The sequence below is a fragment of the Agelaius phoeniceus genome, chromosome 3 (genome assembly GCF_051311805.1).
Source record: "Agelaius phoeniceus isolate bAgePho1 chromosome 3, bAgePho1.hap1, whole genome shotgun sequence".
Lineage (NCBI taxonomy): Eukaryota > Metazoa > Chordata > Aves > Passeriformes > Icteridae > Agelaius > Agelaius phoeniceus.
Genome location: NC_135267.1, coordinates 62,164,180 through 62,191,773, shown reverse-complemented (window position 1 = coordinate 62,191,773; position 27,594 = coordinate 62,164,180). Strand labels below are relative to the sequence as shown.

The window sequence follows — 27,594 nt, the reverse complement described above, 5'->3', positions numbered from 1 at the left end:
GCAAGTGCCAAAGCAGCTAGGAAAGACTGGATTAAACTGCTGTAGAAATACAGAGCAATGAAAAATGAAGCAAAGCCCTTTTCATACCTGCCACCCTGCATAGGTGTCATCTGTCCATGAGGTGTGGATGCTGGTGTTGGGGGCTTCAAATCGCCTGGCACTTCTGTCATGGAATTACTACCAGTGGACTGTGGAGTCTGTGGGCCTTGCAAGGAACCAGAATTAGCTGAAAAATTAAAAAAAAAAAGTAATTATGAAAAGGTAGCAGCCAAATTCCTGTGGAAATAATAATCGTCAAGGAAAAAAAATGGTTCTTTTCTCTAGAAGCCTGTGTATACCTCAATCCATCTCAGTACTTCATAACTTCCCCCAAATCCTCTGAGATCAGGATATGCTGTGTAGTAATAGCCATCATCCTTCCTAGAACCATGAATTTAATCTGCTGCCTGAAGCAACATGGATAGAAATCATCCAGATGAAGGACCATTTAAATCAGAGGTCAGAGATACAAAGTTAATTGTCTGTAGTTTACAACAGAGTAAATGAAGGTTGTTCTTTGGCATAGCTTCTTCATATAATCACTATCACAACACATGTGTTCATAAGAAATATTTCAGCCAGAAACTTTTCATCATAAATTTAAGCTGCTATATTAATATAAATTCATGGTTTTATTTAGCACTAAAAGGCAGACATTTCCATGGTGAAACATAGCAAATGATTAGCAGCACACTGCAATCCTGTGTCATCTTTGAGACAGCATGGCAAAAGATGGTATTTAAGAAATGCAAAAGGCAATCTGGGATCAGAAGAAAACAATAACTGAAAGTACAATTTGAACAGGAGGCTACAGATAACACTCCTAAAAGAACTGCAAAAATTTAAATTGGCATCTTAACAATATGTTACTTAGGGTCAGTGATGGTAAAGCATATGTAACAAGAGCAGGTCAATTCTGCAAAGGATTTGTTTAATCAGCAAAAACTTATTTGTTGAGATCTCAGAAAGCAATAGAGTATCTGTACTAAGGTCCTCCTCAATGGAGGTAAATACCTTGATATTCTTGGTATAACAAATGTAGAAGAGCATTATACTGTTGTGTTCCAATGTGACTGAGCAGCAATAAGGGCATTAAATTAATACATCAGATATTGGTAATGGTGAAGCTAATGGTAAAATACACCCAGACCAGTCTTCCAGAGTAGACACAAAAGCTACTATTTTCATGTGACTGCTGAACAGAAACATGCCCTGAGCCCAAAGCTCTACATAACAGTTTTATGATTTAGAAGGTGGTAACTGAGGATTAGTAACAGCATCTAAGCCTTGGACCTGACAGGTCCTGCAGCAGAAGTCCTACGGAAGGAGAACTTGTAGGATTCAAGTCTTTAGATGCAACTGGGAAAAAAATTACCAACAGAAAAAATTGACAAATCTAACACACTGAGTAGGACATGGATTTGGCTTGAGAGGTCCTTCTTTTTTATGAACTGTCATGTAAGTGTTTTATTATGCCTGCCTATCTACGTTCAACCAATTAACAAAACTTTATAAATTACTGTTACAGTGAAAATTGGAACGAGCAGTACGGGTTTTTCTTCTGTATATGAAAGAGAGTAGTTTATAATTTACTCAGAATCCTGGAACACTCATCATCCTGACAGGCAGAGCTTGTTTTTAACTGAAGAACACCTTTTTTATATGTGTTTCATATATATCTGTAACACATGTTCCCCTATCTGGAAATCAGTCTCAGTAGCAAGTGCATATGTAAAATCCACTTTGTGTGGACCACATTGTTCTTGTCATCAGCTTTCTGAGGCAGTTTTGAATTATGCTTACATAGTAATGAGGTTCAAAAAAAGTTTAGGAAAAGCTCTCTAATTGCATTAATACATGAACAAGAACATTTGCAACAGCTAATATTAGTTATATTAGTCTACAGTTAGCTGAAAGCTTTAGTGCTATAATAAAACAAAAACTAACCATATTCACATAAAATCAGCTCTTTGAATATTTGACCCCCAAGCAGGTCAGGATCATTCTTCTCCCCTTGAGCTTTAAACACAATTCTATATTCTTCTAAAAAGCTTGAAAGCATTTCTGAGTTATGTCGCAGATTGTCACATATTAGAAACATGTGAGCAAACATCTTACTGTACCCATATGCTTACTGTAAATTCAGACATTGCCTAACCCTGCATATTTCTCTTATGCTGGGCTCTTAAGAAGCAATTAAGCTTTTCCCTATCCTATCTGAGCAAGAGCTTAATTCATATCTCTAGCAAACCTAAAGGAAAAAAGTAAAAGATTTCTCAGTATTTACAAGCTTCAGGAGTGCAAATTTATTAATAACAATGTGTTTTGTATCATATTCTATAAAGAATGGTTCAAAAGAAAAAAAAGATACCCAATTTGAGAAGCTACAAGTCCAATTTCCATCTTCAGGGTGGCAGTTACAAGGTTGGTTATTTTTCCTCTATCTTTCTAAATGACTGGTTATATACAACTGAAAAAATGGAAGGCAAATGCTGTCAAAGTTTCTGGTACTGCTTTGTTAACACACTTTGCCCCTGACCTCCACTGGGTTAGGGACACTTCTAGAGAATAGGAACTGCAAGTGTCTCAATCTCTGGATTAGGACTCCATCTACCAAGAAGAGCCTGTATTTCCTATTTCACCTTAAATTTTACATTTGCTAGACTGCATTCTGAAATTTTTACATCTATTTTTGCAGGGATTTTATTATGTCAGCTGCTTAATTTTGATTGTGGACATTGTGAAAGAGAAACAGTATCTTTTAGAGTGCTTCAAAAGCTTCAGCATTAAACCAAGCTCTAAGAAGGAATACAAACAACAGTGTTCTTTTAGGAAAAGTAATCTCTGCTTACATGATTCTGCAGCTATCCTGGGGATATCCAGGAAAAAACCTGTGGGTTCACAGATACTGAATTCCTCATCTCACATCCACATCTAAGCAATAATTATCATTCAGGTATCATAACAGATTTATAAGAATATGCTTTTCACAATACAAAATACATCAAAACTTAAATACAACTGACATCCTGGTCAGTGAGAAGGTGAGGTCTTCCACATTTTGCTGTGGAAGCATGTGTTAATAACACGTGATAGCATGCATTGTTCTCTGAAGCACGGAATTATGGTACTGGAATGCCTTTTGCCTTGCAAAGCCTGCATGGCAGTAAATACTGTTTTCTGGAAAGACCCTTTATTTACCACAGAAGAAAAATGCAGCTAAAAAAATTACACTAAACATTTCTCTTGTCAGCAATTTTTTCCCTTTGGAAAGAAAAGAAAAAAAAAAAAGAAAAGGAAAGAAGAATGAAACCTCTTGAAACTCCATTAATGTGAGGCCTGACATGCTCTCTAGGATATCCCTACCTTTTGCCAGAAGCTACAAATGTATACTCTAAAGTAAACAATGGAAAGGTTACTGAAGGTTAAGTACATTCACATACTTCAGAGTGAACAGCCAGCCACCACGCTGGGAAGATAATTTACACAGCACGAACCCAGTGCCCCAGCTAGGCTGGACTGGGGGCTGCTGGCTGCTGCAGGGCCCCCCGGGCAGGCCTGGATGCAGGCACAGGGCCACCTCCTCCTGTCCCCCCAACCACCCCTCCCAACCCCTGGCCCATCCATCTTCAGTGGGGATTCCCTGGCTGGCCTCATGACACGCTCCATGACATCACCTGCCTGCTAATAATAGCATCCAGTCAGGCACCCGCCAGCAGCGCAGAGACGGATGGCTTTGGTTACAGAGGCACTCACTGAATGCCTGCGTCCTGCCGTGCTGTGCATGTCCCCCCCTGCACCCCCCTCCCCAAGTCTCGTTTCTCTGCTGCCAAGGAAACGCAGGCAACACACTCCTGGTGCCTTCTCGCTCCCTCCTTCCAGCACAAGCTTAGGATTTTTCCAGGTTTGCTTTAATGAAATCTCTGCTGACATCAGGGCAAGCTGCTGTTACTCACAAGCATCCTCAGCTGGACCACTCTAGCCATCCTGTTCATTCAACACAGGATAAACTCTGAGCCTGTTATTTTGAGAACTGTGCACACATAACCGCACACTGCAACTAAGAATTCAGAGTGCCAGAGTACAGCAATGGAAGGTAACTCCTTCATGCTGATGCTACTTTGGAATTTTTTCTCCAGCATCCTTTAGTGCTTACAGTAATGGTGCCCAGAATTCTTCTCAGTTTAGAACTTGCCACATTATTTGTGAGCATTTTGGTCAAAACTATCAAATACATGTGACAGGAAAAGCATTTTGTCTTTGCACCTGCTCCTGGAAAGAAGGAAGACCTACAATGCCTCTCTCTCTAAGGGAGTTCTTATGCAGTGAAAGTCATCAGCAGGTGCCATGGCCCTTGGCACAGACCCAGTGATCAGGACAGAAGGCCATCAGGGATCCTCCAACAGTTAGTCTGTCATTAGGCATTTGCTGCTGGCCTTCACTGCTGATGGTATTACCTGACCCAGGCAGATTTAAGCTGACATGAAGGCCTCAGCCTACGACAAACACGTCACCAACTTGCACAGACTCTGAGCAGTGCAAGGCACACTAAAACATTCAGGCCCCCACTGCTCCCCAGGAGCTTTACGAACCAGAAAAAGAGGCTCTGACAGTGATATGAAGCAAGAACAATTGAAATGAGCACCTAATCCTAACCCTAACACCTTGGCTACTGTGCAAATCTCTGCTGATCAAGACCAACCACTCTGTCACCTTGCTGCTCTACTCTCACTCCTTTTTTCAACTTCTTATAATTGCTGACACTATTGTGAATTTCACTGTACATAACACTAAATTATTTACTCCTTTACATACCATTTACCTTACTAATCATGTTGTAAAAACAGAAGTGATGGGAGAATCCTGAATATACAAGCAGATGGACAAACACTGATCCTAGATCACCGTCTGGCAGTCCCATAAATTTGACTTACACATCACATCCTTTTCTTGACCGTGCTCCTCCATACGAATCTCCTCACCATGGCTGTCTCACCATGCTCCCCAGCACTCCCTCTATGCCTGCCTTCTAAAGGTCATCTGTGAGGCAGTCACATACCCACCCCTTGGGTGTGAGATATCTGCAAGAACGGATTTGCTCTAAGCTGCACTTCAGCCTGCTCCCACCTTGCATAACCACCCACCTGGAAACTGCAATGACATTCAAACTGAATCCTCCTCTGTACCATAAAGGCTGCCAGTCCTGATGTATTCTTAGGAGCAATTGAAATATTTAATTTTAAAAGTTTTATGAAGATCAGCTGACTTTTAAGATCTCAAGACTTGTTTCATAGCATCAGCTTGTTAGAACTGGACAAAATACAGCACCTTCCCCTCTGAGACAAGGTTCTGCTTTCCTATCAGATTAACTTCAGCCCTAATACTGTAACTAGTTCCCTGCAAATAGATTTGGCTTCTAAGTGGCTCTGCCTACACTGAGCTAACTGCACAAGAGTGGCTAATGGTTAAAGCAAGGACCTTGGGAGGCTACTGTTTCTTGTTGTATTGGGCTCCTGTTCCCTCTGAATGCCAAAGAGTGACAGATTATCTAAAGTATGTCTACAACTCCGCTTCTTTTGTGCCTCTAAAATGTTAATGTTGGTATATACTGAAGGAAAAGGAACAAGAAAAAAAGCTGACTATTAAAGAGAACAGGCTTGTACTCTCTGAGGCATCTATACCTCAGCGGGATTTCATGTACTAAAGCTGATACACACTGGGAAAGCCTTTCTCCGTACAGAAGTGCAGTCCCATTCAGTGACACGAGCTCTTTTCTCTCCAACAAAACAAACCTTGAGATCCTTGCTTGCTTCCCCCTTTTCTAGTCTCTATGTCCTGCTGTGTTTTTATTTTAGAAAAATAGTTTCAGTTCTCCTCAAAGACAGCTTGCTTGAATGTTATGATAAATTTAAACTTGGATTTGCCGTTTTCATTCATTGCATCGTGATGCAAAAGACCCTGTAATGTGGTACATCTGACATTTCCATTCCTTTGTTTCACATTTATATATTTAAATAGCAATTCTTCATCTCAAAATTCAGCTGATTTATGGTGATCATCCCCAAATCAACTACTGAGAGTAGTATTGGAGAGAGAAGGTAAGGGAGGAGAGAACAAAGCATAATACTCTTTCATTTTTAGAGACAGATTAATTTATCTTCACTGTCCTCAGCAAGTCTAACCATTTCAGCTTTGCTTACCAGTCTTCTCAGGAGGTGATGGGCACCTCCAACATATATTATTTTTTGCAGCTGTGCACACTCAGGACACTGTGCTTATTTCAGACAGATAAACATTTAGACTATGGGCTTTATTTCTAGTACCAAGTGTTTTTCTCTACCTTCTAAACTTGAATTGCAAAGTAACCTAATCTCCTCCCCTATTAAAAAATCACCACTGGGGTACCTTATAATGCTACGTTTTAACAAGGTGGAGGAAATATTTTAAGCTATTACACAGAGATGTGCTTAGGAAGATTTTAACTGAACACTCCCTCAAATCCTTCCACTGAATAAAACAGTCTGAGAAAGATTTAAGCCTTATCACTGTTATCTTTTTCTGTACTGAGAAAGCACTATTGTAAGAGATAATCTTGGAAAGGCCAGAACTTTATTATATGATTATAAAGGTCTTTGCAATTTTCTAGTGTCCATGATAGGGTAGTGAAGTCATGCAATTGAAAACTGTCTGCAGGGCTTTCTGGGTCTCTGACTCTCTACTTCCCATTTTCAGCCAGTGAACTGTACTAACAGAAATTAAGTGAATTAATATTTTCCTAAAACTTAGTTCTACCGCAGGAAACTCCTGTAAACATTCCAGAAATTATATTCTCTTGTCAGTAAGTGATGGTGGTCTGCCTAATAAGTAACTGTGCAAATTCTGTCAAACTATTTTGTTGGTCAGAAAAACTAGTAACAAAAGGAATAATCCAAAATAATTAAGGGGTTTTTTACTCTTCCATGGGTAGTCCAGAAGTCAACAGCTAGACTAATACTATGACTCTTCCTATGTACTTAAAATGTTTCCACTCAAGAATAGTCCTGCCTTGAGTATCAACTGTGACTATTAAATCTTGAATATCTGAAGTGACATGAATTTAGAAAGAAAAGAGTGGTTTTCATTTACACCACACTGTAAATGCAAGAAAGAACAGCCAAAATAAAGTAATCCCAGTTCCAACTTTTCAGATGAGAAGACAAAAACAGTGATCCTAACAACCTACCTGACACAGAGGATTAGCAACAAAAGAACAGAGAGTGTGCCTCCAAACTAGGATGTGTGGCAGTGAGGACACACTGTACTCTCAGCTCTCCATCTGCCACACATTCAACACGAGCTGCACCAGAGCAACCATGTGAGACACGCCCATCAGTCCAGCATCTGCCATCCTGCTCCAACTCAGGCCTTGCTGATCAACAGTTGTGCTGAAAAGCAGCTTCAGTCATAGCAAGGAAAGTGCAGGTACCAGAGCCTGATCTTAAGCAAATGCATGCTCCTGTCTTACAGCAGAAGCACATCTGTGCAGACCTTTGTTCTTTTTCTTATGCCCATGCCACTGAATGTGAAGGGTACGCTGGCACACACATCTTTATGTGTTGGACTGAGGAAGGACAAACCAGATACACAACTGTGCTGGCCCTTCAGAGTTAACTCTGATTTGACTCAGGAGCCAGCTCCAAGTCTGAGAACAAAGGTTCCAACAACAGGTTTATCCCTGTTTTTCCAGCATTATCAAGACATGCTTCTAAATACATGGGGTGCAACAACCTAGTATGCATTGCACTCAAAAAATGGTTGTGTAAGAAGGAGGCTGCAGTTTATTTGACTTACCAGGAGATGGCGGCTGAATCTTAGGTTGTTTCTTGGTATCTCCAGTGCTGAAGACTTCTGGAGGGGGCTCCTCCCCTCGCTCAATCTTGCACTCGAAGGCAAACAGGTACTGAATGTATTGTTTTTTCAGGGAGCTGGCTGCGCTGCTCGAAGTGCCAACGTTCAAGGTGGTTGCCAGCTCACGCCACTTCTTGTTTTTATTAACCTAGCAAAGTAAACGGCAGAATCATTGGTTTGCAGCAAAGTGTTTTGTTTAAGTCAGGAAACAAAAAAGGAAAAAAAAAGCACTTAATGTCTTGGTTTACTTTTTTTTATTTTCCTCTTTTAACTAATGCTCATTACTCCCACACGCAGTAATGCACAGACAGCATTTACAGTTATAAAGCCATTAAGGAACCTGCTGATAGCTACATAAAAAGCTTTGCTTGTGGAGTCTTCTGCATGGTGCATCCTTTAAATGTCTTATGCCCTTCCAGGGCCTATGCTTTTCAGTTAGCAATCCATCTCCAAGCAAATTCCTGCTCACTCTCTCCCTCCCTGACACCCACCCACACCCACCCCACTCTAATTAAAAAGCAGCTTCTAAAATATAATTTAGAAAGCACTAACAGTGTTATTCTGCAATTTGTTTGAACATTGATATGAAAAATAAATTTTTCTCCCAAATAGCCACCAGCTGTCAAACAGTTCAGCTTGTAATTCCTGGTTCAATTCCTTTCACTTTAGTGCATCTTGCAGGGACAGATCAATGATCCTCTGGCTAGATGAGAGGCAGAGTGAAGCCAGGCCCCTTAATTAATTAAGGCAGACTTCAAACACTCACGGCTAGTCCAGCAATACTCTGTATTACAATGCTGACTGCACCACTCCACTGTGAGTCTTGTTTGCAGTGTAAGGCTAAGAATATTGAAAGACTCTGCTCATGAGTTCCTCAAACACAGCTGATCTGTAATAATAGCGAAGTTCATTTGTCATCCTGGGTGATGCCACTGACTCACTCGGCTGTACCACTCGTAGCAGCCACTGCTTTTGCTCCAATACCTGATGCCTTTGAGTACATTCAACCATTATGAAATTTCTAGGTATGATCCAGGGAGCAGGGTCAGCAACAATATAAATTTTCTTTAAACATCTGAGAAATCTCATCTTTTGTGGGTAGCAACTCTGATTCTATGATTGTCTGCTACTTGCCCTAAGGCCCGATATTTTAATGACTCCAGCTTAACTTGTATAGATAGAAAGATTATTATTAGCTATACTATTCCTTAGTCTGTGTGCCAGCAAAGAAAACATTTTTTTAAGTTTCTCTCAGTGTTTAATAACACTGTAACTGCTGCCAGTCAGCAAAGATCTTTTGAGGATGGCATTAACAGCAAGCAGGTTGGCATGGCTATGCTAAGTGTTTTCATTTCTCTGGTACATCCTGCAAGAACCCAGGAGTTAAAGGAGACCAGATTTTCATTAACTGCCCTTGTTGAGGCCTGAAATCCAGTTATACAGCTCTTTGTGCCTACTGGCTTACAGCTAAGTGGTGCGTAATGAACACATTGCATAATGCAAACAGAAACGTTCATGCCCAGTATATTGGCATTTAAAGGAAGACTGCTAGCAGCTGGTCTGTTCCTGTTGGGACCCCATCAAGGGCAGCTCCTCAGACAGGGAATATGTACCACTGCTGCAGAGCTCCACTCCCTGCCACTCTCCGGGCAGAGATGTGGAGTGCAGCAGCTGGAGCAACAGCTTTTTAGGAGGGTGTCACACAGATGCATTTAAACAAAACTCAGCAAACAAAGCTCTGCACCTCTGAGTAGCTCTAAACAGACAAACATAGAGACCATTCATGTGGGCACACCAGCAAAAACCAGGAGCCCTCATTTTAGGTGTAAATTTTAACCAGTACTAAAGCACATGCATTTGTAACTCAAGCTCTTTCAAAAATCAGTCTAAGTGAACAGCATCTATTCTTTGGCAAAGCATAATGTCTGTCACTGAAAATCAACACTGAATGTCCCAAAATAAAATAAATTTCCATAATAAGCAAACAAGAATAACTCTCTAGAATATCCCATCTGCCCCCCATCTTGCTCAATTTCTGATGCTAAGAGTCACACTGTGGGCACAATCATGCTGTACCAGGCAGAGCAGCTGCATGATACGATTTACCTGTAATAAAGCTTCTGAGCTAAAAGCAATCAAATCCGTATGATGCTGAGGGGCATGAGCTGATCACGAAGAATGTCAGCATACATCTCTTACCAATATACAGCATTTAACAACTGGCAGAATGAACTATGTTAGGTTTCTCTGCCTTCCTTTAATAATAAAAATAACTAAAATCCCTGGATTTGAAGGGCCAATGATCTAATTCATTATTCAAATCCTGTGTTGTGAGGTGCAATATTAAAATTAGCTTTGAAATGGGTACTAATTGATGTTGGACATTCCCTTCTTGAACTAACCATATACATTATGAAAATATGTTCTTTTTTGGAGACTCTAATTTGTTTGCCATATTTTTGAGTTCAGATTTTGTAATTAGTGGAGAATTGTATGTTTTAATATTACATTTTATATAATATTACACATGCGTACTTATCTACATGTTAGCTATGTTTAAGACCTCATTTTGCAAGGCACTGAAAAGATGTTTTCATAAACACAGAACTTATGGATCCCTGAACTTCACAAGAGTGTCTAGTGTCTAGCCAGTGGTCCCCTAGATGCAAGAGATGCTTTGTACAAGCATCAGGCAAGAACAGGTGTCAAATGCCAAATCTAAGACTGCGAGTACTGACTGTTTTCTCCTGCTTTCCCTTTAGATGCTAAACAGTGAAACATCTCATTTTGCTCTGCGGTGAACAACCCTATAGAACTCATGAATATTTTTCCAACATCCCTTTGCAAAACTTCAAATTAACTAGTGAGAACACAAATGAAAGCTTCTGTCTCCCATCTGTGACTTTTTTATTCTCAGCTCTTCCTGCTTTCATTTTTCTTCAACTCATTTAGGTAATTCACCTTTTCCTTGTAATCATTATGTTAGCAAGGCAACCCAAAATATCCTGTAAGCATTTTCCAAACAGAGCACAGTCTGTGTCTAAGAAACACATATACCATATAGAGACACTCAGAATTAAAGGTTTGGGATGAAGGAGTATGTTTTATGAATATGTTCTCTGGGGAGATGAACTGAATTGTCCTACAGGCTGCATCTCTATGTAGGAAAAATGGACTTAAACATTTCTTTTTCATTTTAGCTCTATCATCTGCTTCTTACTCGTAATTTTGATCCTGTGGCCTTTTCCTATTTTCTTCTCTCAACAGCATTACTAGATTCCCCTGAAAAGGCAACAATTTCATCTCTCTACAGTGATGGTCAATCTTGATTCAAACTTTAAAGTTTTACGGCCATTATGCAGCCCAAAATGAACTCCAGACAGCTATCAAAGCATGAAACCATTTTCTTCAGCAATATTGTCTGGGATGAAAACCTAATGATGTATCCAGCAGGAATACTCTAGAAAAAAGAATATTGACTTTTTGAAGGTTCACTTTTAACCAGTTCTTCTCACCTGTGCTAAACCTCCAATCTCCTTGACACAGACATAGAGCCTGAAGAGGTCCAAGGGCTTCTTGCCCACAGCTGGCAGGCTGGCCACAGGCGTGCCCCTCTCCTCCATGAACGTCAGGTACCGGTCCACCCACAGCTTGCGCTCCGGCTCATTTCCCAGCTCATAGACTTTAGTGATCTTCTCTCCAGTTGTGGTAGAGGAACTTGATTTCTAAATTGCAAGAAGAAAAGAAAGAGTTGGGGGAAGGGTGGGAGGGGAAGGGAAAAGAAAGTAAGAAACTCACAACATTGAAAAAGAGAAGATGTCCAACAAACTAAAGCTATCACACAACAGTCAGGAATGAAGGCTACTAGTTCAGGCACAAACAGTACATTCTGTCCATATACAGAAAAGTCAGCTTTATAAATAAAGGGCCCAAACTCCCCATTCTCGTATTTCTTTTACTGATTTGAACTTTGGATCCCAGAAGGCAAGTTTCTGATGTTGCCTCAAGTCATTTTAAGAAGAGGTAGCTCTCACAGAGTGCTTCTCGTCCACTTATCTTAAAGTGCTTTGCAAGCAACTATTTCGGTAAAATTAGAAACAAGTTTGTCCCACACAAGTTTAGAAACTCCTAAAACCGAACCAATCCTCTCCTCTTTGCCCTCAAAGATGGGCTAGAAAACTTGAAAGTGATCCTCCAGAGCAGGAATTGTACAAAAATAGCCTAAAGTGTGAATAATGGCAAACTAGTACATGGAGAAGTAGTCCTCTCTTTGGATTCATAAATGGTTATGCTTTATTACCATTTCACACCACTGGTGGCCAAAAAGCAAGATGAGCAAGAGTGCCTGCAGTACAAGGAGATTGGTGGCAATACTCTTTGTGAACTGCCAATTAGCTGCCTGATCCAATAAGGTTTTTAAGTAGCAACTACTCTTCTTCCTTGCTGGAGTACAGATGATATCCATCTCTGTTCTCCTACCTTGCAAAGGGAATGTGTGTTACAACCTGGGAAAAACCAGGGACAGACAGCAATCAGAGCTGAGACACCACCAGAAAAAGCAGAAGAGGTGGCAAGAGCAGAATTCCATCTCTGTGGCAAAAAGGCAGGATTGAACCCGCTTTTCCTCTTTTTTCCCTTTTTTTTTTTTTCCTCCTTAATGTAGCGACAGCAGAAAGCACTGAGGCTGCTACACAAACTATAAATTCTCACCCTATCTTTTCTGTGCAATCTAACCCTGTGAGCTGGGCTCTGTGCCATGTGTGGACAGACCCTGTCACAGCCCCTACCCAAGCTCAGCTCTGACAGCAGAAGGGCTGCTGCTACAGCAGGACAACCCTCCCACTTGCAGAAAGTGAACTGATTTGCTCAGCAGTGGAAGATGGGAGTGGTTCAGAATTAAACACAAGGGAAAAAGACTGACATAAAGCTTTGGGAAAGGAGCCAAATATGTGAAGGGAAACATATCCTTTATGTCTGTATAGTAAAAACCTAAACTTTGTTGTTGATTGCAGTAGACACTTCTTAAAACTCATCTAGTCAATCACTCTTTCCCTCTTTTGCCTTTTCCTCACTTTGAACTGAAGACAGACTATTGTCAAGTAAACAGAAACTCATTCCTAGCTGAACATCTCTAAAAAAGATCCTCACTGTACCTCACAGATGCTACAGAACCACTCACTTTGTCCATGTCCCCACACAGTGGTGAGGCCTGGCACTCAACACCATGAAAGAGGGATACAGAAGAGTAGAACCTCACTGCCAATGATTTCAAGAGCATTGCCACCATTCATCTTGCATGTTAGCCTGGAAAATATGACAGGAAAATATCTCCTTCCAGCTATCAGCTGCAACTTGGCAAAACTGGAAAAGAGTCAGGGGAAAAGAAACATGAAGCCAAGGGGGGTGACCTAGCAGTTCCATGAGCCATTGCTGTTCTTTCCAGTGAATGGATATTAATTTTAATGAAATAAATAGCCTCCTTTAAAGTCTTCTGCCTTGCTGACACTGTAACTTCTTCACAGCAATCCTTCCTACAGACATATATGATTACATTTCTTAGCAATGAGGTGCATGCCTGAATTTACTTCAGCCAGATTCAGTTGTGTTACAACTCCTACTGAAGTGAGAGTCAGGGCTAAATTTGTTTTATTAATACTAAGTGGCTGGCAGGAAATACACTGACATGAATCCTGCAGATTATGCAAAGAAAGCACAAACTGATTCTGTAATAGCAACCAATTTACTGAAAGCATCACTTGCTATATATCTGGGTACTCAAGAAAATCAGTTTAACTCCTAGCAACAAATATACTTTGTCAAAGTTTGGGAGGGTTTTTTTGGGTGGGTGGAAAGGGGGAAGTAGGGAAGTCATGTTGCTACTAATTTGATGTTGTGGTGAGCACCAGATACATGATCACACAGGCTTGAACAGCTGAATGAACTGGAACTACTCCACTACCTTCTGCAGTAAGTACCAAGTTAACTCTACTGCTCACCTGCATCAATTTTAATTGACAATTAAGATGCCCCAGAACTCTACAAAAGTGAAGGTGGGAAATTCCAGCTTTTACGCAGAAAATTTTCGATGTGCTCATATTCTAACATATGAGGCAACAAAACAGTTTCTATTTCACTTTTATGGTGAACCATGATTAAGAAAGTTCAGATTTACCAGTTTTAGAGTTTCATTTTTATTTGTTAAGATTCACTTTTTCAAATCAGAATCAGAGCAGAAGGGAAACAGTTAAGAATTTTTCTTTCTGCATTTTTCTACTATACATCTCAAATGATGCTGCTTTTCAGCAGTGTGGCAGCAAGCTCTAAAATGACAGTATAATCTGAAAACTTTTCACAGCTTACAGAAGGTAAGAAGTGTTTCTTACTGTGTGAGCTTTCAGGTTGTCATGCTTTGTAAAATGGGTGCAATTTTCTTCTAAAATGAAATGTTAACTTTAGAAGAATGCACTGGAGGGAAGAATGCTGTTCCTCAAGAGTAAAGATCTTTTTCTCTTCTCTATTTTTATAAAAGTAAATGGATAAAAATGAGAGATGTGTGCAAGCTAGTCTATACACAAACAAACTTGAGTTTCACATGGGCAGGTTCAGCTGGAAGCCTAAATTTACCTATAAATATTAAATATTAACCCTCATAAAGCAAGGGTTTATAAAAGAAAGATCCTATTTTAAACTAAAATGAGCACATCCCAGGCAATGCTGGAAGAACACAGATCACAACCTTTCCTTCTGTTAAGTATGTTGATAATTTTGGTGACAGAAGAACGCTAGCGCAGGCCTATGGCACATAAATTTACTGATTTGGTTATATTCTACTCTGCCTGCAATCACCAGCACTCTTCCACATGATCCACTGGCAGTGTTTGAATGGGTGATTAAAAAACACCAATGTATGTGGATACCAAAGCCAATTCCCATACTGAATCTGTCGAAACCCATACTTTCTTTCCAATACACCTACCCGCTATTAAAACTGTATTATATGCAGACCCTCATATGGTGAGTCTGCAGAATCCTTCAGAGCAACACAAATTTATGTAGGAGTTATTTTCACATGAAAGGCAGTGGGTAGTTGCTTCTCTACATATCTTTAAGGATCTATATTTATACAATTACCTACTGTTCACTTCCCTGACTTCAGTGAAGAGTTTGCCAATATTACACGTGTTACACAGATCTCTTTTACTACAGAACAGAGTGTGTATACACAGGCAGCTAAAACTGCCAAACTCCAATCCCTGGCAGAGGCTTGTAGAGGACACATTCCTTTGTCAGTATTTTCTCCTGAAGGACTCTGGAGACCCCTCCCAACTAGCACCAGGGAGGTGTAGTACTGTTCAGGTGCATTCACTGTCATGTTCCTGGGTACCTATGGACAGTTAACAGCATTTTATGGGGTTTTTGTAACCTACTGTTTTACTCATGTTGCAGTGACCCTGCAGAGTTTAGACCCTCACTTGAAATGCCTCTTTTAAAGAATTTTAGAACTATCTCACCACTGTCAGGGATGCACATTATATGCAAAACTGGCAGAGCAGAAATGTCCTTTTTGATATACCCAAGGAAGCCTCAAAACCTAACATTCATCAGCTCTTTCTCCCCATTTTCTCGTGCCTCACTTCCACATAAAACAGCTGAAAGAGAGGATCCACTTAGTAGGATCACAGGGATACCTTGAAGTGAATCAGAGACCATTCACCCCTGCTTTTATTCTCTACTGGAATGGACAAGTTGTAGCACATGAAACAGCTTTGGGATTTAATGAAGCAATTCAGGCTGTTTTCAAGTGTAACGAAATGCCTGCAATCAATCATTCCAGTCTATGTCAGGCTGCTCATGAAGTCGATGAAGTTATCCAATCCACTGGCCTTCATAGGTAAAAAGGGATCAGCTCATTTGCAGCACTTATTTTTCTATCATTCCAAAACTCTGTATTTATCCGTGTCTAACTGAAGCTTTTGGAGAGAAGGACATTCAGAAGAAATTGAAAGCACAAACTTTCATTTATTTTTTCCAGTGTTATACTCTGTCAATAATCTATACTTTATTTACACAAAAAAATCTCCACATCTGTTCACGATGACTCCAGGATTTCCTATGCAGTTTATGCAATGAGCTCAGGAATACATTCTTGTTTGGTTGTAGAGGAAGCATTTGATGTGTTAGACAGCCCGTGCAATTACTCTCCTGCTTTCCTCCAGAAAACTGCCCAAACAAGCAATACCCCAAACATCACTACAAAGAAAACTAACAGAATTTTTGGTGTCACCCTTTCACAAATGTTTTTAAGAAAAAGATGAGACCTTGTGGGAACAAATAACATCAGCTGCCTTCTGAGACTCAAAGTTGCTGTCAAATCAACATCCAAAGATATAAGTGGTGCATTTCATGCCATGCTGCCCCCTTGCTCAGGGGTTCTGTAAATGTCTGGGTTTTGGATGGTTAGATCTCTTCCCCTTTGACTGGCCTTCCTCTGTTTGCCCTAAGACATACTCTTTAACATATCACTTTATAAAAATTGTTACCAAAGAATTATTGCTAGTTTAAGTGCACTTTAACACTGGGGAAAACCCCTTTTATATCCTGCACAAGAATATGTTACATTCTTTTTCTACAGAGAAATTACGATCATTTCTACTTTTGAAAGAGAGGAACAACATATATATTCCTAATTATTAAAAAACAAAACAAAACAAAGCAAAAATGACCAGATGGATATTTGCTCCCCATAGACCATATCATCTTAGGTCTGCATTTCCCTTTTCTATATTTGTATGTAGATTTTCTACCTGTGTGCATATATATAGATAGAAGGATAGATGATGAAATTTGATTTTAGCACCACACATCTCTCTCAGGTTCTTCTTTACAACCTGTATGAGACTGATTAAACATTACTCATCTAAAAAATAGTTTTCTAAAAATGTACATGCACCAGGATCTTTTTTCAGCTCACAGTCTGGGTTATTTCAAAATAACCAAATGAAGCAAATTAGAAACAATTTTGGTTTAGACTGTGCCTTGACAGCCTAAGGGCTGTATTTTCAAATACACAATTCAAAATTAAAAATGTTTCATAAATATAAATGGCAACTTTTTTGTGGTGCTGAGTCTATAATTTAACTTTTGATGGTATTAGTTTCAATAGGGGAGAAGATTTCTCATTTTGTTTTGTTTTTTTTTTTTTTTTTTCCTTTGTTCTTTTTTTCCCTAAATAATCGTAGTAAAGACAAGTGCAGCAACCAGAGTGAAGTCAGTTGTGTGAAGGAGTTTGGGCCCAGGAACAGAAACGGAATTGTTCTTAACAACACAGTTGGCATGCTTGGAAGCTGATGCATTACAGGAAGGATGTTTTCTTCACAACAACTGCTGTTTTACCAGACAGCACACTTGCATGATGCACACAATTTTACTCTTTCTTATTTCAAAGTACTGTTGGGACAAATTTTGCCCTTGGATAAGCATGCTCAGGCCCCACTGAAGCCAGGCAGTGGAACTTACAGTCATGTGTCCGAGAGCAGAATTTGTACCCAGTGTTATAAAGAAAGAAAACTGTTTAGTGGATAAATAATAAAGAAAAGTAATTTACAAAACAAACAAGCAAGCATTAAAATATAATTAATTACAAAAAATAAACAAAAACCAAAATAACCAGAGCCACTTACAGGGCTTGATGGAGTCTTTGGCCAGCCTGGGCTGCTAATGCTATCACTTTCATCTCCATGAAATGAGGAGATGCTAGCAGAGCTTGGGGACATTGGGGAAGGGACTGGCAGGTTGCCTGGGGTTGGGGGCTGAGAAATACCCTGAGAGCTGTAGCTATCCTGTGGTAGAGGAATACAAAAAAAAAAATATGACAAAGGCAGGGCAAACTTTATTAAAAACAAAAAAAATATACATCCAGTTTAACAGACTGACCAATTTTTATATATAAAATATATATAAACAGAGAGACATATACAGAAAACACACACATATATAAATATATTTATATATATATATATAAAAGGTATTAAAACAACATTGTTAATTAGTATAATTTGGAAAGTTTGCTGGATGCTTGGCTAAAGTCACTAAGCCACCATGCTTACTTCAAGCTCACATGAAATGCTAAGCATGGGTTTCCCGTTATGAAAGAAAGAAACAAAAACAAGCCGTTCGCCTTATTTAATCAAATAAGGCAGGAAAGCAAAATATTAAAGTATGTTGCTGCTGCGGCCAAAACAGGAAGCTATGACTGAAGGCAGAGAAAAATGGCTGCAAGGACTGAAACCAGGCAAGACCCTTCTTTCCCACCCACCTGGCACAGCCAAATGCCCACGCAACTTTTGGCTTGGGATGCTTTGCCCCCGCAAGTTAAAATGCCGTAAGAACTAGTAACTTTCAGATCCACACAATGAAGAAAATAAAAGAAAATAATAAAAAAAAAAGAAACTAAAAGAAACAAATAGATTGCACGTGAATGGAAAGGCATGCAGGAAAGAACAGAAGTGGGTAGGCCAAAACCAGGAGATGAAGGACAACACAGCAGACTTCTGCGGGCAGAACCAACACCACGTGCGGAAGGTGGTAAATACCTTTGACTTGCTCTCGGGCTGGGGGGCTCCTTCTTCTTTGCCATCTGCTTTGAGAGGAAGGGGAAGTTTGGACTCACCAGGTGTCATCATATCTGCAAGACCCATAGGTGCTAATCGAAAACAGGAGAAACAGTTAAGCATGACTATGTTTGGCTCTGTAGGAAAAAAAACGCCTCCTGCTGCATGGTTGTGGTGCCACGGGAAGGAGAGGTTTTCCCACGTCTGTCCTGTTACTCTAGCCTCCAGAAACCTGGAAACCTCTTCAGTTCAAGTGAGAAGAAAAAGGACAACGAACAAGTAGAGAATACAAGCACCATGCAACAACAACCATCACTTAACAGAGTAGAATTCATTCTTCATGCTGCTCGTGCTTTTCAACTGTCTCTGCATTTGACCACAACATTTTAACAAAATAAGTCTGTTTTAATTACTGCACTCTCCCTTTAGCAATAGACAAATGTAAATGAAAACAATGCACATTCTCCTTGCCATGTTGAATCCAAGAAAAAACCTGAATTTTCCAATTACATCTGTATTAAGGCTGGTGTCCAGCAGATAATTCCTGCCCCTACCGACTTCAATATGAATGGCTCAGCCACTGTGAGCCTTAACTACAGAATTACAAGCTGTAAACCGTGCTCTGTTGGAGAACCAGCACTCAGCTTCTTCCTCCTGCCAAAACGAGGTGGGACTATAACGAACACATAAATGTCTTTCTCTGATAATGGCATGCAGTTGCTTCCCAGGGGTGCAAGGAGTTTAAGGGGTTTTTTTTATTTAAAGATGCAAGTGCCAAGTATAGTATTACTGCTGCAGAGCTGCTGGGTTCCTGGTTCCTGGATTTCTAGAAAGATGCAAGAAGAAATATTCAGACAAATAGACAGAAAATATTGGGCAGAGCAGATGCTAGGAGGTGCCACAACACTGAATCAATGCAAATAACCAGAAAACAGCAGCAAGACACCAGGTGATTCTTTGCCTGCTGAAAACCATGTGCACAGCATTTGTGAAAGACTGGATAACCTTTCCTTTCTCTCTTTTTAATCCCCCTCATACCCTTTTTTCAAAGGACATGAGGTAAGAAAAATACAGAATAGCCTAAAAGACAATAAAAAAGAAAAAATACATATCCCACATGTAAACATGCAAGAATCAGTAAAGCATCCCTGTCTTTACCAGAGTAGTGTGGCTCTCACAAAATGACAGTGCTGGCTTGCACCAGGCAGCAGGCACACTGCACAGCAAGCCAAAGATAGGAGGGGGAAAAGAAGCTTTAAAAATACTTCACAGATTGCCCACTACAAAATGATTATTGCACATATTCATGTATTACTATGTTTTAGAAAATAATTAGTTTTAATTACAGCAGTGAGAGCATGAGCAGGACTCTAGCGAATACGCTGGCAAGCTTTGCAGTGCTAATTTGCTAATATCTTTAGCATCACTGCAGGTTGAGACTCTGGCTCTGCCAAAAAAACCTACCCAGCCATGTGCCATGTGAGTTTACAACTGTATGCTCAATATTCAGCTTTGAACTGCCCGTGTTTTTCATGGGCACATTTTCTTGTTTTTTCAAAGCACATTTAAAGCCCAATCAAGCCCTTAAAGTCATCACAACACATAAATCATAATTGAGATTAAAAAAAAAAAATAATACTTGCAATACTTCAGACTTCAAGAATTGGAACAAAAAGCCTTTTACAAGTGATGCAGCTGCACAGAAAAATCTATTTGGATCAGCTAAAAATGCTGTTATTTTTATGTATGTGTGTGAAATCTCAACAAAACAGCCAGTCAACATGCTACTGGGAAGTCAGCATCCACTAAGCATTTGATTTGTGTGCATTTTGCCCTTATATTCTGCTTGAGGAGCTGGGGCAGCTTGTGACCATTCTCAAGTGAAGGATAGCAGCCTAACATGTTCTAGTTTTGAATTTGCATTTTAAAAAATGGTTATTTTTCTTTCAGAAATTTAAAAAAATACATGTACAAAATAGTCAAATATATGCCACAGTGTGGTTTCAAACTGGGATGCAGAACTGTTATACAAAATTCATTTTAACAGTTAACACATTTCATGCTGTGAAAGTGCTACAAAAGAAGTCTTGGGTTTTAGCTTTGAAGCAAGCAAAGCTGACCCTTCCCCTGTAAAGCAATTTTAGAGAGGTCAAACAAAGCAAAGTTAATGATAACGCTTCTTCACCAGAATTCTGCATAGCTAAGTCCTCTGCTGGTATCTCACTTTTATCTAGTTGGCACATCATACTTCTCTTACAAAGAATTTAAAAATTGTGTCCACTTCTGGTAGCCCTGTTTCCATTAGAACTCCCTTACGGAATCTCTGTTTCAGAGGGGTTTAAGTTAACACCTCATATAAAGGGCTACTAACTCCAGTCTGCAGATTACAGCACACATTCTGACTCCATTACTCATGCTTAGAAATGTAAAAATACAAGCTCATTTTGGCTTTTGACTATTTCTTGTTGGGATATACAAATGTAACTACGAGGAATTGGACACAATTATGAAACAAATAATAAAATTACCCAAATTCTGTTTCACTTTCTGTTCTAAATTATTTAGCTCATCTACATTCTTTCTTTGTACCTCTAAGAGAAGAACTGCAAGCATTTTACTGCAAAATGCAAGGTTGTCTATTTTCCCTATAGCTTTTACCCAAGATGTTTCCACAGCTAATTTCCTATCTGCTGTTGAAATGCTGTTTCGTAACTTCTTGCAAACACGCTCTCCAGCGATTTGTGAGAAGACATTCTTGCACTTTTTTTAGCTAAGCGGTACAGCGAGAACATTGTTTTGACCCTTTCTGAGCAGTGAAATACTGTTATTGTCACGAAACTGCTAAAATAAGACACAGTCTCTTTCTACACAGGTACTAATAATTCTGCCTGTGAAGTGCAGACCAAAGGAGAAAACATTGCAGAGAGGAGGATAACAAGGAAATCTTGACTCAAGAAGTGTTGTGGCGTACTGTGAATAGGTTTCAAGTACTAGCCTCTGGCTTATAAGAATTTAAGAGCTAGAATGATTTCAAAAAGCAAGTATAGGTCAAGGTCCTGAATTAGCTATTCCACACTGAATTTAACGTACTCAAAGGCAGATATTGACATGAGTAAAACTGCAGCAAAGAATTCTTTTTTGCTAAAGGCTGCTCTACCAGTCCCAGAAGATGATGAAATACTGTAGAAGCAGCAATATACAAACATTGTTTTTCTCTTTATTGCTAGTGTGATAACAAATCATGCTCTACAAAACAGAATACTCCCTCCTCTCTCCCTTGTAATACATTCCTCTCTCCCTTCCAACCCTAGCACTCTCCCTCTGTGAAAAAAAGAGAAGCAAAAGCAAAAGCAGTGAATTAGTGACTGTGGAGCTGATGAGAGGATCCCCACTGCTTTGATGCCCACTGGAAAAACAGAAGAGGGGCAACAGCACTGCCCAGTGTCCTGCCATGAATGATCCTCCAGCTCTGGGCACAAGTGCAGCCAAAGGTGGTTGGGGATCTTATCTGAAAAAAGTGAGGGAGCCACCAGGGATCTCAGTGCCACATTGCCTTTCTGCTGACAAGTGTTGTCCAAGGAATGACAAGTACAAGCAGTTTGGGATGTGGGCATTTCTATGCCAGGTGCTGCCTCGATTTACAGTCACACAGTCATCACTTGTTTGGAGTATAGGTGACATAGGGACATTTCAGCTGTTACCACCTACTGACAACCTCCAGAACGTTTGTCTAAATGTGCATTAATAGCTTCTACAAAGAAATGAATTACAGTGAAAAACCCCTGAAATAAATTGAGATATCCATTTTTCAGAAAAATGCAACAGAAAAATCCCAATAAAGATTCTAAAAAATATTTCACCTGCATAAATATAATTGCTTTTCCTGTTAGAGGTTCATCCAAATAAACACCAAATCAAACATATAGCATATGTATGATTTTTAGTATTAAAGAAGAGTGTCCCATTAATTCCCTTAGTGCAAATAATTTTTCCTAGAATTTCACATTTTATGTAAAGTATTATGATGTTTAAAGTTAAGTGGGAGTAACAATAGCCTGAAAAAGAAAGGTTTCAGTAAGACAGAGGTAAAGTATCCTTAAGCAGTAAGGGAATTAATGACTTTTTACTGGTTTGTTCATCTCCAGAGACAGCAAAGATCCTGAATGCCAGTTTCTATGCAAGAACAATGTGGAAACCTGAGAGATATAAACTTCATATTGCTTCTTTTTAAAGATAATTTTCACTAGAATTAACAAAGCTCACAGCATGAGCTACACTGGGGGCTGTAAATTTCCTGTTTATTATATGCATTTTTAAATTTGAAAAATAGGGGGAAAAATGTCTAAAATATATATATGGGTAATGTGAATTCATACAATAAAAGGACAGCAGCAGTTTTACAATTTTTCTGAATGGCAGTTTGTTCCATAATTGTGAAGGGATTCTGACACCTTTTTCCTGAAGCTTTTGTTATTGTTATGGACGGAATACTCTATTAGAAGAATCTGTCTTCTTTGATCTTGTAATTTCTGTGTTCCTAAACCACTCTGCATCAGCAGAAGCTGGTGATCTGCTGTTTGATCCACAGTCACTGCTGGAGTATCAGGATGCATAACTGCAGCATGACTTTCCTTTCAATTGTGACATTAATTAAAAAAACCTGAAGACAAAAGGATTAACTGGTAATGAGGAGGTATAAACACTACTAAAAATGGGTGACAAAACCAGTGTTAGACATAGCTGTGCTGAAGCTCCAACACCATATGAAAATAATTATCAGTTATCAGCAATCTTCTCCTATTTTACAGTAAAACCTGAAAGTGCATTTTATTGAAATAAAAGACCTGCCTTCCTCCCTCACAACAGGCAACAAAACTGCCCCCTTCAAAACCCAGACAATGAAGAAACTACCTTCACCTTATTGCTCCCCTCAGGTTTTCACTGGCCTCTACCTGGGACCACAGCTGTTGATGCTCAGTGTATGTGCGAGTTAACCAATGCCTTCACTCCAGCAGAAGCCACTCAGCTGCACTTGGTTTTGGCCCTCCACAATGACTGAACCCTGATTTATCTGATAGATGTGTGATTTTACGGGGTAGGGAGGAAGAGGAAGCTAAGGAGCCACATAGCTGAATTGGTCTTCCTGCCACAGAAAATCCTGTTTTCAAGCTCCTAAAAAGGTATCACCTATAGGTTCTCCACCTCATCAAATCCAGGGCCAGAGCTGTCCTTAAAGTGCACCACCAGCTCAAGAAATTATAATTAAAAGTACTGTTATTTACACTTGTCTTAAACTTCCATTCTTTTGACCAAGCAGAAGGATGAGTTTGGATATGGGGAAATTAAGCATTCCCACAGCACTTGCACTCAACAATGTATTCACACCCAATTTTCTCTTTCTGGTGTAGTGTGTGTCCATCTTCTCCCCAACAGTGTCTCCCGGAGGCCTGTAAAGCAATTCTAGATATGTAGCTGCTCCCACACAGACTGAAAGAGGTGCACTGAACTCCTCTAGCTCATCTCATACTTACTTTCCATTGGGTAATCTCTGAATTAATAAAACTGGAACAAAAGAAAACCTCACAAATGCACTGGCAGAAAAAATCCTGATAAATGTTTAAATTATTAAAAATCCAATATTTCAGAATGCATAACACAATAAAAAGAGTATGACTACCACATACAAAAGACTGCTAGGATAAATGGTCTTGCATTGAACAGATTTCCACTGTATGAAATAACGAATGGCTGAATTATCTGAACAAAAAAACCTCTGTGAATCTTCCTTTAAACTGGTTATTCCTTAGGAATACATAAATCTTCTTAGGCAGGGCACTCTGCCATCTGTTTGCTGTTGGTTATTTTTGCAGCTCTGGGGGCCAACGGAAAAGGGTGGAAAAATTACTTCTGCTAATAGCAAAACAGAATTTATAGCACAGTTTCAATGCTCAGAAGTAATTTTATTTCAGCAAGCCAGACAAAACACATAACTACACAAACAAAACATAATATTACCTGGGACAGCTCTGGTGGGGAAAAAGCAAGCTATTATCTAATGCTCTTTTCAATAGCTTGTCCCTCTTCATCCAGATGGTGCAGTGTGCTGTCTGGGCTAGCCAAAAGCTCCAGGTCAGAACTGGAAAAAGCCTTTTTGTTTGTTTGGTTGGTTTTTTTTGTTAATTTCTCTCTCTCTTTTAAAAAAATCTTACTAATTAGCAGATTCCTTTCTTCTGCTAACCAAAACAGTAACAATGTTCTTGAAATATAAGACACTGTTCAGTGTCTCAGCAGCTCCTGTGTAGGGGAAAGGAACTCTGGACATACTAGACACTAGCATCTCACTGTGGCTATTTTCTTCCAAAGGCACCAGAACATATAGAATTGACAGGGAGAAAAGACAGCAAAAGATGCAAAGGATGAAAGAATTATACAGGCTCAGAGGGGTAGAGCAAAAGATGTGAAAAACCTGGCTCTTGGTAAGACACAATTTAGGTAGTAAGGCATTTCTTAAGAAAGAAATAAAAGTAGAAACAAAAACAATTAAGAAACAACATCGTACTACCTTAGCACAACCTATTCAGCTTTCAGAAAAAACTTCAAAACCCCCAACATTTCTAAAAGGGATAATGTAATCAGTAAGGCATGCAGAGAAACTCCATGACTGGAATAAGTACTTGGGAGGATCTGCTTCGGGGTCATTGAAACTCCATCCAAACACGGCCCAATCAAAGAATTGATCTTTGCTGAAGTATTATCTTGAAGGAGGATAATTGTTAGGAATTCAAGCTGAATATGGACCATGAAGCACATTTGTGCAAAACTGTATTCACCTGTCTTCAGAGTCACACACAAAGCTACAAGCAATTCTGAACTCATAAATCATGATATGAAGGATAAATCCAGGAGCTACATTGAATATGCCTTTTTTTTTTTGCAAGAGGAAGTTATGGTAAAATTTTATATACTGATACTCAATGAGGAAACGCTATAAAAATTTTGAAAACAGTAAATATGGCCTATGTTTTCCAAACAGAATAATTATGTTAAGTGCTCACCTTACAGCATCTTCAAGTCAGAGCAAGTGACATCTCTTTTTTTAAATGACTACCACATTAAATATCTGAAATTGCAACCTTAGCAAGTAAAATGCTGAAAACCAAAAGCAAAAAGCCTCTTAAAAAAAGAAGCTGTTCTCCTTCCCTTTCTTGCAGACACATACACACAAATAACCATATACTTGCTAGTCAACACCTACATCAAGCTGAGTCCAAGAGATGCTGGAACTGTGCAAAACACTGTACTCATCTACATGCTGTGCAGAAGGACTTAATGAAAAATGTATCAGTTACTGTACAAAAAAAACCTGAGCACCTTAGCCTGATTTCAAATCACTCCAAACTACCCAACAGGGGTGAATCAAATGAAGAAGGATGTTCCTCTGCCACCAGCCCAGGGCTGATAGTGTTGAGCAGGATTATGGAGGAAGGTCACTGCTGGAAGGTTACTCACCATTACCTGCTGAGCTGTTCACCATGTTGGGTGCCATGCTGTAAGGAGGAGCCTGTGGGTTCATCAGGCCAGAGCTGTTGTTCATCGGCTGAGTGTAGGGGGAGCTGGAGCCCATAATCCCGCTCTGATTCATGGCAGGAAAATTGCCTTGCCTAGGAAGGGAAAGCACACATACAATATCTCATTACAGACCTCATTGCTGAAGATGCTGTGGTTTGTCACAGAGCACATCACCTATTGTTTGTAAGGAGAAAGCAGGTAATTAGTTCATTTTACCTACGTGGGGAGCTTTGAGTTAGTCTTGAGCTAATTATCATAGATGTGAAATAGAATTGGACTGAAGACTAATTTCAAGACATGTACAGAGTCTTTCTGTCACTATCAATCAGAAGAAAAATACAGCTCACATTATATACCCTATGAGTAGACAGCAATATGATCAGGAGTCAAAATTAGAATCTAGCATTGGCATTAAAAAAGCCCCAGCACATCACCATTCTTACCATTTTCACCATGTAATAGCAATCCTCACTGGCCAGAGCTTAATAAACAGTGAAATGCCCAAAAGAAAAATGGGTACCATAGATTCAGTTTCTGATTTCTGCATTTGTAGTTATTGTGTTGAACATGCATCATCTATGCCCAATCTTTCAAAAACCTCCATACATATTCCACTTCATTGAAACAAGAAACCTCAGAAGAACTATTTTGCTTTTGAAAATTAATAGCATATTTGTATAATGCTTGTATATCTGAGACTTAAATTTGTCTCAAAAACTGCCCTCAATGAGCCCTTGCATAATTCTCCGCATGTTCACACCAAGTATTTTGAAAGACTAAAACTTATCTACTTTTAAGTTCTAAGAAGTATCTAGGTATGCTTGGTACCTGATTTGTCAAACTCTATAGACAAACTGAGGCATAAGGAAGAAAATAATCTAATTCAAGTAAGCATGATAACCCAATGTAATGCATGATTTAACTTAAAAAATAACCTTTTATTCTTTTAATACATAAAACCATTACCTACCTTTTCTTAGTATAGTTGAAGACTGCATGTATTATCATATGTATATGAGTAACACTTATACATATAAAATAATACATATGAATAAAACACACAGAAAAATACTTGTATATTCTAGGAAAATACAAAACTCAGATCTCTTTCTTCAGTGTGCCCCCTGTACATTTCTGCTGCTTTTCCAAATAAAAGAAACAAGAAAGCAACCACTCTTTTACACAGCTTTAGTACCTGTTAACTTTTATTTCCTTACAAAAAACGAAGCACTTAATTTCATCCTACAGGAAGGGAAAGCTGAATGTCTGGGTAGCAAGATGAGAGTTTTGGTAGAAATTCTACTTTTAATTATTTTACAGTATTCAAATCAAAAAAGACAACTCCTAAATCAAGAACCCTGAGTAACTTCAATGGCTTCGTGTCTTTCCAAATTCATGGCAGATTCTTAACACAATTGGTAGAAGCAGATTTCTTTTATAGGAGGTACAGGAGGAAGACCATGAAAGCACTATTTGGCCTAATTTTTCT

The 27,594-nt window shown here is 39.3% G+C and overlaps 1 protein-coding gene across 5 annotated transcripts in view; it reads right to left on the bottom strand.

The window, feature by feature from the left end:
* The window catches only part of ARID1B (AT-rich interaction domain 1B), a 325,125-nt gene that overhangs the window by 15,628 nt on the left and 281,903 nt on the right, over positions 1–27,594 (bottom strand). For 3 of the 5 annotated variants that reach the window (XM_077175420.1, XM_077175418.1, XM_077175419.1), the window contains 6 exons: positions 26,052–26,197; positions 18,519–18,628; positions 17,607–17,765; positions 11,442–11,651; positions 7,870–8,074; positions 88–226 (listed from right to left, as the gene is read on the bottom strand). In XM_077175420.1, coding sequence (XP_077031535.1) covers positions 88–226; positions 7,870–8,074; positions 11,442–11,651; positions 17,607–17,765; positions 18,519–18,628; positions 26,052–26,197 — 969 coding nt within the window. Of the gene's footprint in view, positions 1–87; positions 227–7,869; positions 8,075–11,441; positions 11,652–17,606; positions 17,766–18,518; positions 18,629–26,045; positions 26,198–27,594 lie in introns of all 5 variants that reach the window. The other 2 variants (XM_077175417.1, XM_054629287.2) reach the window with 1 other exon arrangement.